At 35.4% G+C, this 16,605-nt stretch overlaps 3 protein-coding genes across 3 annotated transcripts; all 3 read right to left on the bottom strand.

The window, feature by feature from the left end:
* Positions 1 to 5,982: 5,982 nt before the first annotated feature.
* Positions 5,983 to 7,597, bottom strand: LOC141704435 (glucan endo-1,3-beta-glucosidase, acidic-like). Its single transcript, XM_074507674.1, has 2 exons — positions 7,440 to 7,597; positions 5,983 to 7,182 (listed from the first exon to the last, which is right to left on the bottom strand). The coding sequence occupies exons 1-2, from the start codon at positions 7,519 to 7,521 to the stop codon at positions 6,215 to 6,217; spliced, it is 1,050 nt and encodes a 349-aa protein (XP_074363775.1). The 5' UTR covers positions 7,522 to 7,597; the 3' UTR covers positions 5,983 to 6,214.
* A 1,802-nt stretch (positions 7,598 to 9,399) lies between these two features.
* On the bottom strand, positions 9,400 to 11,124 carry LOC141704438 (glucan endo-1,3-beta-glucosidase, acidic-like). Its single transcript, XM_074507676.1, has 2 exons — positions 10,966 to 11,124; positions 9,400 to 10,533 (listed from the first exon to the last, which is right to left on the bottom strand). Exons 1-2 carry the CDS (start codon positions 11,051 to 11,053, stop codon positions 9,557 to 9,559), a joined length of 1,065 nt encoding a protein of 354 aa, XP_074363777.1. The 5' UTR covers positions 11,054 to 11,124; the 3' UTR covers positions 9,400 to 9,556.
* Positions 11,125 to 14,542: 3,418 nt separating this feature from the next.
* Positions 14,543 to 16,125, bottom strand: LOC141704440 (histidine-containing phosphotransfer protein 1-like). The gene is made up of 5 exons (XM_074507678.1): positions 16,054 to 16,125; positions 15,679 to 15,812; positions 15,500 to 15,568; positions 14,709 to 14,781; positions 14,543 to 14,590 (listed from the first exon to the last, which is right to left on the bottom strand). Exons 1-5 carry the CDS (start codon positions 16,123 to 16,125, stop codon positions 14,543 to 14,545), a joined length of 396 nt encoding a protein of 131 aa, XP_074363779.1.
* Positions 16,126 to 16,605: the final 480 nt, after the last annotated feature.

Below are 16,605 nucleotides of genomic sequence, written 5' to 3'. Positions count from 1 at the left end.
GTTGTTATGTGTGTCAACTCTAATTCAATACAATACAAGAAATGTTATCGCGCTCCCACTAACCCTTTTGTAGACGCATGGTTCATCTGCGTTTTTGATAAAATCAAACTCTTTGATTGTCTCATCAAAAACGAATGTTCCCTCTTTCGAGAAGCTTGCTTTAAACCACATATGGTTCGCAGTAGCTTACACACTAGGTTTTCATTTCCCTTGGAAAGAAAACCACCATCTGGCCATTTGCCAGATCTCATAGTTGTAGTAAGCAGCAATCGCAAGCAAAATCCAAACTGATTTTAACAGGACTACAGGTAAAAAGGTTTCATCAAAGTCAATCCATTGCCTTTGTTTGAATCCTTTTTCCACAAGCCTGGCCTTATAGGTCTCCACCTGGCCATCTGCTATAATCTATTTTTTGTATACCGTATACATAGATTCCATTCTGGATTTCATGGCACTATGCCATTTCTCTGAGTCAACACTACTCATAGCCTCATTATAGGTCACAGGGTCGTCATCATCAATGATCGACAACTCATTGTCATTCTCAATGACAAGGCCATATTACCTCTCAGGTTGGTGAGACACTCTCCATGATCTATGAATGGGCTATTCCACAAAAGGTTGTTCAGTCAGAACATGTGTTTCCATTTGATCCGTAGTAGTTTGTGCTTCTTGAACTTCATCAAGTTCAATTTTGCTCCCACTGTTTCCTTCAAGGATAAACTCCTTTTCCAAGAAGGTAGCATGTCTAGAGACAAACACCCGATGATCGGTGTAAAAGTAGTACCCTAAAGTCTCTTTAGGATATCCCACAAAACTACATTTTACGGATCGATATTCCAGCTTATCTGGGTCAACATACTTGACATAACCTGGACATCCCCAAATCTTAACGTGTTTAAGACTCGGTTTCCTTTCTTTCCATATCTCATACAGAGTTTGAGGAACAGATTTGGAAGGCACCTTATTCAGTAAATATGCTGAGGTTTCCAATGCATAACCCCATAGGAATACTGGAAGATTTGCATAGCTCATCATGGACCGAACTATGTCTAACAAAGTTCGATTTCTCCTTTCAGATACCAATCTGGAGGCGTCCACTGGGAGACTATACCATTTAGTTTGAGATAATCTAGAAACACTCCATTAAAGTATTCACCACCTCGATCTGATCGAAGAGTTATAATACTATGTTTGGTTGTTTCTCCACTTCATACTTATATTCTTTGAACCTTTCAAAGGCCTCAGACTTGTGTTTCATTAAACACATATCCGAATCCAGATCTATCATCTATGAAAGTAATGAAGTATGAAAATCCACCCATGGCTTGCGTAGACATTGGTCCACATACATCTGTGTGTACCATTCCTAGCAAATTTACAGTCCTCTCTCCATGTCTACTAAATGGAGACTGCAATGCCACTATAAAGTGAGATTTTCATCATCCCTTTTCTTTTATTAGTTTGTTCAATCTGAAGTAAATTATGTCACATAAATACAGACCATTATTTAAAGCACCACGTCCATAAAGAATATTATTTCTAAGAATAGAACATTCATTATTCTCAATAATAAAAGAAAATCCAGCCAAGTCTAACATGGAATAATATTCCTCACAATCGAGGGAACAAAATAACAATTATTTAAAACAATAGTCTTGCCCGTAGGCATATGTAAATGAAATGATTCTACATCTTCAGCAGCAACTCTTGCTCCATTTCCCATCAGTAGAATCACCTCCTCTTCCTCAAAGAGTCCTACTTCTCTTTGGTCCCTGCAACAAATTGCAGATATGAGAACCACAGGCGGTATCTAATACCCAAGTAGAAATTTGATTTAATCGACTCGGCTCGTTTAAAAAAAAAAGTTCTGCTTGACTCGGCTCGAAGAGAACTCGGTCTACTTAAGGCTCTTGAAATCGTCATCCTTCTGTTACCCTCTCATTTGTTAAATGCTTATTGGCCTTATATTTTATTGCTTGATTTATTTAAAATCACAGCTAAAAAAACAAGTTGGTATTTGTTCTTGTATGGTTTTAAACTTATTGACATACATCTGACTATTTGAGTGCATTTGGATGCTAAATTCCACAAATAAAGCAAGTCAATAAGGCAATGACATTAAAAGATTACTCCCTCCGTCCTAATGTTTCCCTTTCTGAATTTTCGTACTGTTCACGGTAAGCGATTGATTACTAATTTACATGTAATTTATAATATCAAACATAGTCATGAGTGATTTTGTTGGATTCGTATTTATGAGTACTTTAATATAATGAAGTTTTTATATTTAATATTAATATGAAATTAAAAATATTAACAATAAAAAATGTGCATGCAAACGTGTCCAACACAAATAGGAAACGTTTTTAGAGAGGGAGGGAGTATTATTTGCATTGCTTGCTAGAACGTACGCAGGGTTAAATGGCGTTTTGGTCACTCAAGTGACCACTAACTTTCACTTGGGTCATCGAACTCAAAAAGCTGTCAGTCAACTGATCGTACTCATAAAAATTTTCAATCAAGTCACTACCCGTTAGTGTCGTTAAGTTTTGGACGGAAAGCTGAATCAGCAAGTGACATGGCTTCCACGTCATGTGACCGTTGTACCCGCCCAGACCATTTAAAACCCATAAATTAAAACCCATAACCCATATTCACTACTTCTCTTCTTCTTCAGTTTATTTTCTTGCAATTAGGGTTCTTCCTTTTACCCTTCTTTCTACCATGTCCACTTCCAAAAGCTCCACAGCCTCAGCCCCATCTGTGAACAATTCATTTAACTCGTATAGAATCCATAAAAACAACTTCGGTGTCGATCATGGATATAATAATATTAAATGTAAGTGTGATATTGTATCACCCCTTCAAGAAGCTTGGAAAGAAGGTACTCAAGATCCGGGTCGGAGGTTTTTTGGCTGCAAGAACTATAGGGATCCCTGCAAGAAGTGCAATTTTTTTTATGGGCTGATCCACCCTACACTGACAGAGCCCGAGAAGTTATACATGGATTGAAGGAAAAATTGAAGATGAAAGATGTCGAATTGGCTAAAATCAAGCAAGAGTTGAGTTTCGTAGAAAGGAAAATGTTAGTAATTGATGAAGAGCGTATGGCAATGCAAAAAAAGACGGACGACGTAACAGAAATGGTGAAGGAAAAAGCTCATTTCAGAACGAAGAAGATGCTATGCTTTGTTATCTTAGTTTGTTTTGTGGTTATGTTCTTTAAGTAATGTTAATGATGTAACATTTATGTCAAAATTAGTGAATGTAATGTTATGGATGTTATTGTTTATGTTTTCATGAATGAAATGTTTATGTTTATGTGATAGTATAACATTGAGATGTTCGAAATAAACACAGTGCCAAAGTTATATATTAAGACCAGAAGATTAATCCATAGTGCGTACATAGAGTTATACTACATAAATAGTAGTTCAATGTCACAAATGACAAGAGTTTAAAGTACTCAAATGGTTCTAACTTTGGCATAAGTAATTCATCTATTTTTTTCTTAGGTGTGGCAGTCCTGCTACTCTCTTTCTTGGAGTTGATTTTTTCATTTGTCCCACTGCACTTGTTGGAGGTTTGTTTCTAACTGGTGGATTAGTCACAGTTGGAGTGGTCATGGGTGGAGTGCTAACAGGTGGAGTATTGCCGGTGCTCATTTGTCCCATATGCTTCCTCAACCCCGGATTTGGCATCTACAATATAAATAAAAAATGTATTAAACAAACCATTGATATAAACTTATGTTAAACATTTATCAACATAAACTGATGTAACTTACAAATTTCATAAAACTGCTGGTAGTTTCCTTAGGCTGTGATTTCTGGATTGAGGCCTCCAATTCATCGAGTCCTTGTGTTTGTTCTTGTTCTCTCAAGATCTCATCCATCATATCATTTTCACCTGTTGTTTCCTCTCTCCCCTGCCTCTCCAGTTCTTCCATAACTTCATCTTCTGCAGTTTGTTCATTCTTTGTCTTCTTTCCCCTGTTCCTCTTCTTTGAATTCTCTGGGAACTTATCTTTATTTGGACATTTACCCCTTTTGTGGCCAGCTTCTCTGCACAGACCACAATGCATAAATCTACCCTCATAGCTAACTCTTACCTTCTTACCACTGGACACAACACCCTCCCAACCCTCTCTCCTTCTCATCTTTTTGGGTCTGCCTTTTAGTTTTTTTTTAATTAGTGGAGATAACACCAAGTCACCCTCCACATCTTCCCAAAAATCTTCCCCCCTTATCACATCCAAACAGTATGAATAAGTCTACATATATGTTTCCTTTAAATAACATGAGTGAACATAATCAATGGGATTCTTTCTAGCCTCTTGAATTGCAGTAACACCATGACAACAGGGTATACCTAACAAATCCCGGACTCTACAAGAACAGGTCCTTCTTTGCAGATTAACTGAACAAGATGTGCCCCTACCCTTTCAACATAAGTCTCCCTACCATCCCACAGAACAGTAAGCCCACATGATTCCTTAATTGCTTCATCTAAAATTTGTTTAGCTTTTGGAATAATAACAATATCTTGTCTTGACATTCTATCTCTTTTTTGATGAACTCTTGTCATAAGCATGTCATGGATCTCTATAAGCATATCAATAATAGGCATATATCTTGCTTTCAAAATCCATGAGTTAAAACACTCACTTATATTATTTTCAGTGGAATCAGTCAATGAGTGTGTCTTAAAGAAAGCCTTGGACCACATACCTGGTTCTAAGTCACTCATCTTCTCAAAAGCACCTTTAGAGGCTTGCTCAAGTGCCTTCATTGCTTTCTTATGGGCCTGGGGGTGAGTTGCTGTTGATGCTTCAAAAAATGCACTCATGACCAAATTACTTGGATGTTTGCTCTTCAAGTTGGTAGATAGGTGTCTGGTGCAAAATCTATGCTCCACTTAATTCAATCAATATTGGCTTACTTTCAACATTCAGTACATAAATCTTCAATGCAAGAGTTCTAAAATAAAGGGAATCATACTCACCAACAACAGCACCAAATGTGGTCTTTAAATCATTAATACCAAGGTTTTCAAAGTCGATTTCCTTATAAACCTTTTTGACATTACTTGTGTAGGAGGAATACGGAACATGAACAAAATAACCTCCATAATAGACTGTCACATTGTACAAGTTTTTCCTGTTAAATATAAACAAATTAAGAACCCTAATTGCAAATATGACCATATAAAATCATATATTCAAAGCAAGAATATTTAGCCCTAATTAACTGTAAAAAGTTCAGATATAACATTACTTACGTTGCTTCTTTATCGGTGGTCTGATTTGCATCTTCAAAATTTGATTCAGCTTCGTTATCCTTCTCCGTTTCATTGTTATCTCCATCAGATGCAAACAGGTAATCGGTATCATTGCTATCGATATCATCGATTGGTTGAGTTAAACGAACCTCAACACCCGATCGAGTTCGAACCATTCTTGCGATTAGGGTTTAGATCGTAAAGAGGGGGGTTTAATTTTGGGATAAAGGGTTTTAATTTTGGGATAAAAGTTAAAAGGGTCGTGGGTTTTAATTGGGTCGGGTTTAATTTGTTGGGTGGTTTTAGGATTGGGCGGGTCAATTATCTGATGTGGCATCCGACTTGTACATATTTAACGGAGAACCGTCTATAGTCAACGAGATTTAACGTTCGTGAAATTTTTAACGTGTGCAATGATTAAGTTGAACATTATTATTTCTTCAGTGACCTCATTGACAGCTTTTTGAGTTCGATGACCCAAGTGAAAGTTAGTGGTCACTTGAGTGACCAAAACGCCATTTAACCCAACGTACGCATGACAGTTGGGTGCCAACAAATTGATCTGAAACCAAAAAAGTAAAACACTCTGCATACTCCCTCCGTCGCAATATATGTTTTCTCTTTTGACTTTCGGTACTGTTCACGGTAAACGATTGACTACTAATATACGTTTAATCTATAATATTAAACATAGTCATGAGTGATCTCGTTGAATTCGTATTTATCAGTACTTTAATACAGTGAAATTTTTATATTTAATACTAATACGAATTTAAAAATATTAACGATCAAAAATGTGAATTGGCAAACTTGTCCAACACAAAGAGCAAACGTTTTTAGGGACGGAGGGAGTAACATGAACATGACTGCAATCTTTTCCTGATCCATATTGTTGATAATGGGCCTTCTTTTCAGAATCATAATTCATACCTCAAAAACTAAGTTGGTATTTGAGCTTCCGGTCTGTGGGGTTAAAGAGCCCAAAATTTCTCTCTGTGTCTAACCCTCCTTTCCTGTTTTCGTCATACATTGCAAATATGTATGCTTCTACCAGTTTCCCTGGTCTTTTTGGTGTCCCATTTTTAACGTGATTGATCAAATTCCGATTATAAGTTCCTGCATTTTCTACACTTGCCTCTTTATGACCTGAAGAAGGCCATCCACTCTCTGACACGATAATCTCGATGTTCTGACCTGTAGAATTTTCAACAGCCGAATACATTGTATCTAACAATGCATCAAAAAGGTTCCTGTATTCACGATTACCAACTGGATCTGTTACAACCACATTTGGTGCTGTAAACAGAGCATATTGAAGATCACCCGGAGGATTAGTTCCTACGTGGCTGAAATACGGGTAAATATTTGCTAGCAGTGGCAAATTGTTTTGGGCTAAAAACTTAATAATTGGATCCATGAACCCTTTTGCATTTTCATCGAATAAACCCTGCGAGGGGGGGAATCCAGAAGTGACACCTGAGTAGGTAGCGGTGGAAACCTTAATCTGATCTTGCAGTCCTGCTGCTACAATTGCATCATGCACATTTTTCATGACCGGAAGAACATAATCAACATACTGGGAAGTACCACTGTTCGGATCCGGATCAACTTCATTTCCAACAGCAATATAACGAAAATTTACTCCTGGAATGTTGTTTTGAATATTATCTTGAACCCAGGTTCTTGCTGCAGCTGGATCTTGAAGAGATTGAAGTTGCCTGTTTGGTACGTCAAGAATGACTTCAATGTTTGATCCTCTAAGAGCTTGATATGCCTCCTGCACTGGATTGTAAAGTCTCATTTTTTTAATACCATTGGCCTTGAACAAATCGATTGTTTCCTGTTCGTTTGGCAAATTATCTCCGTTTCTCCCATAACACACACCTACAGATTGTGCCCCTGTGAATATCAAAACGCATCATAATTAAATATCACAACATTTCTGAAAAATTTATATGATCAGCTAGTTAGCATAGTATGCAAAACAAACTGAGTTTACCTTATACAACATCAATATTCATGGTATCAAAAGACATAACAAGTCACTTAATATCGTATCAAACTAAGACATATAAGTGCACAACACGATTCAACGTATCATTATCATTATACTAACAAGCCACTTAATAACGTGTTTGAGAAAGAGAGAACTAAACCTGATATGTTACTGGCGAGCATACAGATCCCCAGAAACAGAAACATAGATTGCATAAAACTTAACATGGCAGAATCACACATATATAATCGTATAGAAATTATATATGTTGGGTGAATTACTTCATACAATCTTACAACACTAATTATATAGTAGTCAGCTACATGTCAAGTCAACTAATAATGCTAATAATTACATACGAGCCATAATTTCCGAGAATTTGTTACACATATATTTAAGTCGTCAAATTGCCAATTTGTTTCGGAACATGCCACAGAAGTGTTGTCGTCATAGATGGGAGTAATTGATTGAAAAGTAGTTTATATAGGCTGTTTGCTTATTTTCTATGGTCTCGCAGCCGGAGTCTAGTTAGATTCAGTCTCATTCACACGGTTCAATTGTACAAACCTATCATTTCTGTATCACAGTTTGTTTCAAAAGGTCCAGATGAGTTGGAAATTAAGCTATGAAATGTCTTTAGTTTTTTAACAGATTAAAATAATATAGAAAAGTAGGCAAATGAGGACCAAGTCGGTTCATTCATCTGACGTTGTCGTATGATGTCAATACTGGATCGAGTCTATGAAGCTTTGCTCTTCTCCTTGAAATTAATATAGGGGCGATCCGATCGCGGTGGAATTGTGAGATTTTTCTCAAAAACCGCCGACCAAATCTCACATGGTTTTATTAAGTTCTCAACCTGCACCCCGCATAGAAAATTTTAAAATCGGATAAAACACATCACGAAAACGCCGAAAACGCGGTGCATTATTGTGGTACGGTTCATAGCGGTTTACACTTCCGATAATGTAATTTGTACATAATTCTATATCTAGATTATAGTAAAAAATTACTCACAAGTTGAGGTCCAAAAAACTTTCCCCCAAAAATTTTACCAAATAATATGGCTAACACGTGGTTATTTTTGATTTGTGTACGCATATTTATGCACGTGGTGTTTCATGATATATTTAAAAAGGTTGTTATCTATTATCTCACACATCATCATTTGAAAAAAAAATTGTGAATTTTTTTTGTGGAAACTAACATTTTTGTTTTTATAATAGTTAATTAAATTTAGAAATATCATCATGTGTGATTTACTCTTTTGATAACAACATGCTTTGGCAAGTCAAATTGTTCAAGAAAAAGATATTAGATTGACATGTTCAATCGAACACATTAGTAATTCAATTTTTTAAGACACAGTGCATGCACACCTGCCTTGTTTATTATACATGTATATACGAAATAAGTAAAATATAATAACCAAGCATACTTGCCTAAATTTATAAGTTTATGCATACAGTATCCTCGTAGGTTAACAAATATTAAAACATAATTATATAATTTATTATAATAATGCAGTGAGATACAGTTTGAACTATATATAGATTGAAAAATTAAAACCGCAACCGATACCGTACCACGCGGTTTCCCAAAATTCTAACCACAACTACACCATGAAAATTAAAAATCAAATTTTTTTTAAATTAAAATTCGCATTTTATAGTATAGATTGGTGCAGTCCGGACGATTTTTGCAATTGGCTGGACTTTTGGTGCTCACCCTCTAAATAATATCATTACAAACTGTTTCCTTTGTTTAAATCACCACTTGAGCCACATGAGATAGAGGTTTACATGGTTCGTTCAAATTGAATAAACCGACATAAACCGGCCCTATTTTCGGGCAACCCAACCCAAAAATTTAAAACCGTAATATTATTGGGTTGAATCGGCTTTAAACAAAACAAATAAATTTACTAGTTCTTGACATCTTGTGTTGTCCATGCATGATGTTATTCGTAACCATATGTTACGAATGAATGTTGCCTTTTCTTTTATGTGTAGGCGATGTCTGACTAATAAAGAAATTGTAGAAAATAGTTTTTATATTTCGCAGAAGCATAACAGCCAAATATTTGGAGGGGATCAGAGATGATGAGTTACTCAAAGACATTGTAAATATCATGCATATAAGATTGATTATTCTTTGCTGAAACGTACATATAACTTATTAGCTTACACATATAGATGGCCTCTCAGCCTGAATTATTTATAATGCGAAAATGATAAGAAAATTTTCTCAGAATGACAAATATACGAAAATCTTAGCTCAAACATTGAGTTGGTATTTGGATTGCCCTGCTGGGTCGAAGAGCCCAAAATGTTTTTCAGTGTCTGGACCTTCTTTCATGTCTTCATCATACATTGCAAAAATGTACGTTTCAATGGATTTTCCTTGTCGTTTAGGTGTCCCGTTTCCTCGAACATGATCGATCAAATTCTGAACATAGGTTTGCGCGTTTTCAAAACTGGCCTCTCTACCACCTGCAGAAGGCCATCCACTCTCTGACACAACAATCTCGATGTTTGGACCCCCAGCGTTCTCAACAGCAGAATACAAAGTGTCTACCAATGCATCGAAAAGGTTTCTGTATTCGAGATTATTCCCTGGATCCTTTACAACCACTTTCTCTGATGTAAATAGAGCATATGGAAGATCAGGAGGAGAATCCAGATAACTAAAATAAGGGTAAATATTTGCTAGCAGTGGCAAATTGTTTTGTTCTAAGAACTCAATGATTGGTACAATGAAGCCCTTTGCAGTGTCGAGGAAGGAGCCCTGTGACGGAGGAAATCCACTCCTGATGGCCGAGTATGTGGCTGTGGAAACCTTAATTTGATCTTGTAATCCTGCGTCGACTATTGCTTTATGCACATTTTGCATGGCGGGGAGAACAAAATCAACATACTTGGAAGTACTCTTTTCTGGATTCGGATCAACTTCATTTCCGACAGCGATGTAACGAAAATTTACTCCTGGTGTATAAGTCAAAATATTATTCTGAACCCATGCTCTTGCTGCAGTAGGATCTGAGTTTGAAAGGGATTCAAGGTCTGAGTTTGGCACATCAAGAATGACCTCTATGTTTGTTCCTTTGAGAGCGTCCAGTGCTTCAGGGACTGGATCGTAAAGTCTAATTCTTCCAAATCGATTTGCATTCAACAAATCAATTGTTTTCTTTGCCTGTCCCGGTGATGTTAAACCAACACCGTTTCTCCCGTAACACACACCGATTGGTTGCGCTCCTGCAAAACACAAATATTAAAATATTAAGAAAATAAATTCACAAGTAGTAGTTTTATAAAAAAAACAGTGCATCTCTAAATAAATTATCTGAAATCCCGTCAATATGGTATAAGAAACATAATTCACCGTTAGAAAATACTCTCTCTGTTCTTTATATATGACGCTTTGATTTTGCCACATTTCAATATGATTTAAAACGGTAGTTAGAAATATTGTTTGTAAAAATTTCTTTTTTTGAATTAAAATAGACAACATATATTTTAATTCACAAAAAAAAAATTAAAAATTTATATTTCTAACTAATAGATCGAAGCACATTGAAATAGGTGTAAAATCAAAGCGTCACGTCATATAAAAAACCGAGGAAGAGTAAGAAACAAGAGGATGCCTTAACTCTTATAAAACCCATAAGAATAAGAAAGTTGGAGAACCTGTTATCTTGAAGACAGGCACCAAGATCACGAAAAACAGAACTATTGTCTTCATAAAATTTAGTGGAGACATCGAAAAATTGTACATAGAATCGTGTACATTCTAACTACACTTAAATAGAACGAATTTAGAAGCCCCTCGTACGTCAAAAGACTCAAGGTGTGTTCAGTCAAGCGTTCAGCCAAGCATCGCAAATTATTCCAAGCAAAAATCCAAACGTCTATTTAATACATCCAATTGCCATTTTATTCCAAACGCGTCTTGTAGCGTTCTTTTTGGGTTTTTGAATAGTCAGGCCCGGCAAAGGCTCTTGCCAATTCTAGCTCCTCGGACCTAGTATATATTACATGAAAATAGTTAAAAAAAATTAACGCACGAGATTTTAACTCGGTTAACATGAATGAAAATGATGTTCTAATATATTTATTGTACTGAAATCTCATTCTCATAACTGAGTTGTAATCGCATTATCTAAACGGGCACTGAATTTTAGGGAACCTAAATATAGGCCTTATTCGCCTTGGCTTACCCCTTATTCCTGAGTTTTATAAAGATGGAAAGCAAGTGCAAAATAAGTAAAATAGTTTCATTTTTATTCCTTAATCGTACTCCCGAATTTTTAAACGGAACGAAAATAAGTGCTCATGAATATAAATTTTACATATTTTATCACCAAAACTTTGATCTCATTTTAGGGATGAAGATATTTATCTGTCTGTCAGTTTCTGTTTGACTTTGTCCAGCTGTACTTTGACTGATTTCTCCTGAATTGGCCTTACTTGCCACCTCTGCATCTATATATCTAACATCCCCCATCAAGTGAGGAGTGGGAACCAAATTGCACACTCCTAACTTGGACAGCAGATAGGCTAACTGAGCTGAAGGAAGAGATTTAGTGAACAAATCAACAGGTTGCTCAGTCGAAGGCAAATGATGAGTAACAATAAATCCTTGCTGAAGTTTTTGACGCACAAGATGACAATCAATTTCAATATGTTTTGTGCGTTCATGAAACACAGCATTCGAAGCAATATAAAGCGCAGACTTGTTATCACAGTAAACATAAACGGGAGTAATGGATGGTGTAGACAATTCTTGGGACATGGAAACCAACCAAGAGAGCTCACAACAAGCATCAGCTAAGGCCCTGTATTAGGCCTTAGCAGTAGAACGGGAAACACTAGCTTGCCGTTTGCATTTCCTGGAAATCAATGACTGATCAAGAGTTACACAAAAACCTGTCAGAGATTGTCTTGTTTGTTTGCAACCCCCCCAATCGGCATCAGTAAAAACTTTGAGATTAAATGTAGACAAGTTAGATAGTAGGATACACTGGCCACATATGTGTTTCAGATATTTAACCATCTTGAGGGCAGCTAGCCAGTGAACTTCCTGAGGTTTATGCATAAACTGAGCCAGAATATGAACTACATAGGACAAGTCTGACCTAGTTATTGTCATATAGATAAGCCTGCCTATGAGGCGTCTGTAATCTGAAATATCTTGAAGAAAAGGAGAATCAGAGTCTGCAGTAAGGTTGTGATTCTGATCTAGAGGAACAAGCACTGGATGGGCATCCATATATCAACATCCTTGATAATGTATATAGAATACTTGCTCTTATGCAAGTAAATACCAGCTGAGGTCCGTGAAGTTTCAAACCCTAAAAAATATTTGAGAGGACCAAGGTCTTTGATTTTGAACTTGCTAGCTAGAAAAGCAGTTACTTCAACCATAAAAGTAGAATCATTCCCTGTGAGGACCATATAATCCATATAAACGAGGAGTACAACAATCTTAGCCCCAGTTCTAAATACAAACAAGCTGGAGTCACTAAAGGTTTGTGTAAAACCAAACTGCAGTAATGCTTCAGACAAGGTAGTAAGCCATTCCCTGGGGGCTTTCCTAAGACCATAAAGGGATTTTATCAATTTACAGACCAAGAGAATACCATGGTATTTAGTCCGGATATGGTTAGGTAACTGATAGCCATATGGTAACTCAATAAACACCTCTTCATGTAAAGTACCCTGAAGAAAGGCATTTGTAACATCCAATTGAGTGATGGTCCAGTTCTGCATAGCAGTTATAGCAAGGATAACCATGAATGTGGTCATTTCTGTGACCGGAGCAAAAGTGTCAAAAAAATCTAAGCCTTCAGTTTGAGTGAAGTCTTTGGCCACTAAACGGGCTTTGTATCTGTCTATTTGACCATAGCAACACACCAGTCACTGGATTTCACAGCTTTTCTATATGTTGTAGGTTCTGCTATTTTAACACTGGAAGCTAGATGTGTATGTAAAGATGGAGGTAAACCAGTAAAATCCTGAAATTTAGTAGGAACTTGTCTATGTCGTTGAGGTCTAGTAGACACTACTGGAGGTACACTAGAATCAGAAACTGTAGTATCATCTACAATGGAAGAGAAACCTGAATTGTCATGCACAATAGGGAAAATAACAGGTGGAATAGTGATGGGATCAGTGTCATAAACAGAATAACTAGTTTCTGGGAACATGGTTGGTAATGTGGTATAATCAGCAGCAGTGATTGTATCAAAAGGAAATGAATCCTCAACAAATTGAACATCCCTTGAGATGTACACTTTCCTATCAGCAAGACTCAGAACCTTGTACCCTTTTTTAGCAAATGGATAACCTATGAAAACCCCCTTAATACATCTAGGAGCAAATTTATCAGATGATTGAGGAATAATTGTTGCATAACATAAGCACCCAAACACCTTTAGGAGTGAGAAATTAAGAGTTTTATTGAATAACAGATTATAAGGTGACTTTCCCTTAAGCAGAGGTGTGGGTGTTCTGTTGATAAGGTAACATGCAGTTAAAACACAGTCACCCCACAAAGTCACTGGTATTTTGGCATGAAATCTGATTTCCCTAGCAATATTGAGAAGTTGCCTATGTCTTCTCTCAACTAATCCATTTTGTTGAGGAGAATAAGGACATGTGGTTTGATGGATAATACCAAAAGACTTGCACAAATCAGACACATTCTTATTCACAATTTCAGTACCATTGTCTGAACGAAACATCTTAATAGTGACATTAAATTGATTTTGAACATAAGTAATAAAATCAGATAAGAGTTTATGAACACAAGATTTATCACTTATCAAAAACAACCATGTGTAGTTATTAAAAAAAATAACTACACATATGCAACACAATAAGATCTTTATGTCCGTTAGTTTTGTCCCCATATCCTAAAAATAATTATGTAATTTACATATTCTAATGGTCTAAATAGTAAAATTCTGAATTTATCTATCATTTCTAATTAATTAATTAATTAAGTATAATTAATAAAAGCCTCAAACTACATGCACAATTATAATTAAACAATACTTACCCCAAGAATGTTTGAAACAATTTAATCATAAAAATTAAAAGAGTACAATGGAGTAATATAATATACTCCATAAACCAAAACACAAGTTTTTAATAACAAAAATATGGTTCATAGCTCCATAAGCAAAAAAAAACATTTAACAAGAACAACTATTTTAAGATGTCATGACGCTATTCCACCTATTCCAGCATGTGCCGCAATACTTCATTGCCTTGGAATTGATCCACCAGCAGCAATAAGTTCGTTGTGTAACTACAATTTTCAAACAAATGATTATATTACAATCCCTTCTACAAAATATGCTTTCATCTTATAAGAACATGTAATGTAGGTATTTATGGGCACCAAATTTACTCTAGATTAAAAGTACCTTGAGCAAGGTCTCAAGCTTGTTCTTCACAAAAAAATATTCTGTCTGCATTTTTTGTACCGAATCGAAACATCTGCAAATATAAAGTTTTAGTTAGTTAATAACAATAAACTTACACCACTAATGAAAATATACCCTTCACAATAAAATTACCCTTCAACATTTTGTTGATTGTAGTGCTCAAGGAGAACAATACATGCCTCGTGAAGTCTGTGGGCTCCAATAATATTAACAACATAATATATTGGTTAAACAAAAACCAATGATTTTTGATAAGTTATAATTATCCCTTTCTTTTAAATCTTTTAACCATGACAACTAAAAATTTGGCTTATTCAGTTTTGAACTATTTTATCCCACAAGTGGTGGCTACTAATTAGCATTCACATGCTTATAGTTGTGTTGCTTATAATAAAGTAACTAGTGCTTATAATAAAAATTGATAAGGGCTCACAATAGATGTAAGTTTGTAAACATCTTATAATAATTAAATTATTTAAAATGAAATCTCTGCTAATTATATTTAAACATATATGAGGCACCGTAACAAATGTTTAACAAGCATATGAATCGTGACTGATTAAACTTTCATATTATAGTAAGGACATGCTTGTGGTAATAATTATAGTTGAACCGCAAATGAATTGAGTAAGATGTTACACTATATGTGAAAAACATTAAAACACCAAAACTAGGACCGAGTAGAGAAGTTTTAGGTGGAAAATGGCTTCCCACCACATATATACATGGTATAATGACTTTACACATATGCATTAATAAAATTAATTTACCTCGATGTGGAACCTTTGAGGGAAAAGATAAGGATTTCAACTTTTTTCCACTCAATGAGCTGTTGGTGCCTAGAAATAAAGGTACATAGGAATAGGAATAAAGTATGGTTTATTATATTAATCAATAGCAACAATACGGCCAAAAATGTCCACACACAACAAAGTCGAATTAATCTTACAAAGCTGTTGTAATATTAAGAACAGTTCTCTCAAAATTGATGAAGAAGTTCGACACAGTTTCAACCACAAAATTTGGGTTGCTAAGATCGTCTTGAAGCTTTTGAAGGTTTTTGAACTGATCGTCCAGATATGCCTAATTTTTTCGTAACTAACAAAAAACATCATCAATGGGTAAGCATAAACAATAAACAATACACACACAAATTCAACAATAGAAATGCACATAAGCACATCTTGCTGAGTTTCAAGTAAAACACAAACACAAAATAATAAAAAACATATAAGAACATTTTATATGTAAGCATATCATTACACACACAAGAGAAAAAAATGTAAATTAAGTGTACATAAATGATCGAGAAAGAAAAAAATACCTCATTATACAAATAGGTAGTATAGTCAAGTATTTGTCTTTGTAATTGAACAATAGTACTGACATTAGCCATTTCTAGTATTCAAATAAAATGTTGAGAGTTCTGCGCGAAGTAGTTTCTATAAGTTATTGGAAATTTAAATTGTAAGAGATGTTGCCTCTGATTTTATGCTTGTGCTTGTTGTTTCACCTAGGAGATATGGCCATCTACTTACCTAGAAGAAGTAGTCGGGCCCACGGTAGACTTTTTATACTTTAAACTAAAGATGTTACTTGTGACTTGTGTTTGGTTATTTTACGTTGGACATATAGCCATCTACCTACCTAAAATAGGTAGGCCCACCCACGTTAGACTTTTTATGTTTAAAACATTTAATGTCATAAATAAATGTTAGCTGTGATAAAAAAGGGCAATTAATGTGATGGAAAATTTTAGTTAAAATGCTCTTATAGATATAATATAAAAATAAAAAATACAGATGAGAAATTTTGGCTGATTCTGATCATTTTGAACTAAAAGAAAACTTTTGGGTGGTTCAAATGTAGACGATAA

This window comes from Apium graveolens, unplaced genomic scaffold (genome assembly GCF_009905375.1).
Source record: "Apium graveolens cultivar Ventura unplaced genomic scaffold, ASM990537v1 ctg7847, whole genome shotgun sequence".
Lineage (NCBI taxonomy): Eukaryota > Viridiplantae > Streptophyta > Magnoliopsida > Apiales > Apiaceae > Apium > Apium graveolens.
This window is presented reverse-complemented; position numbering and strand designations above follow the sequence as displayed.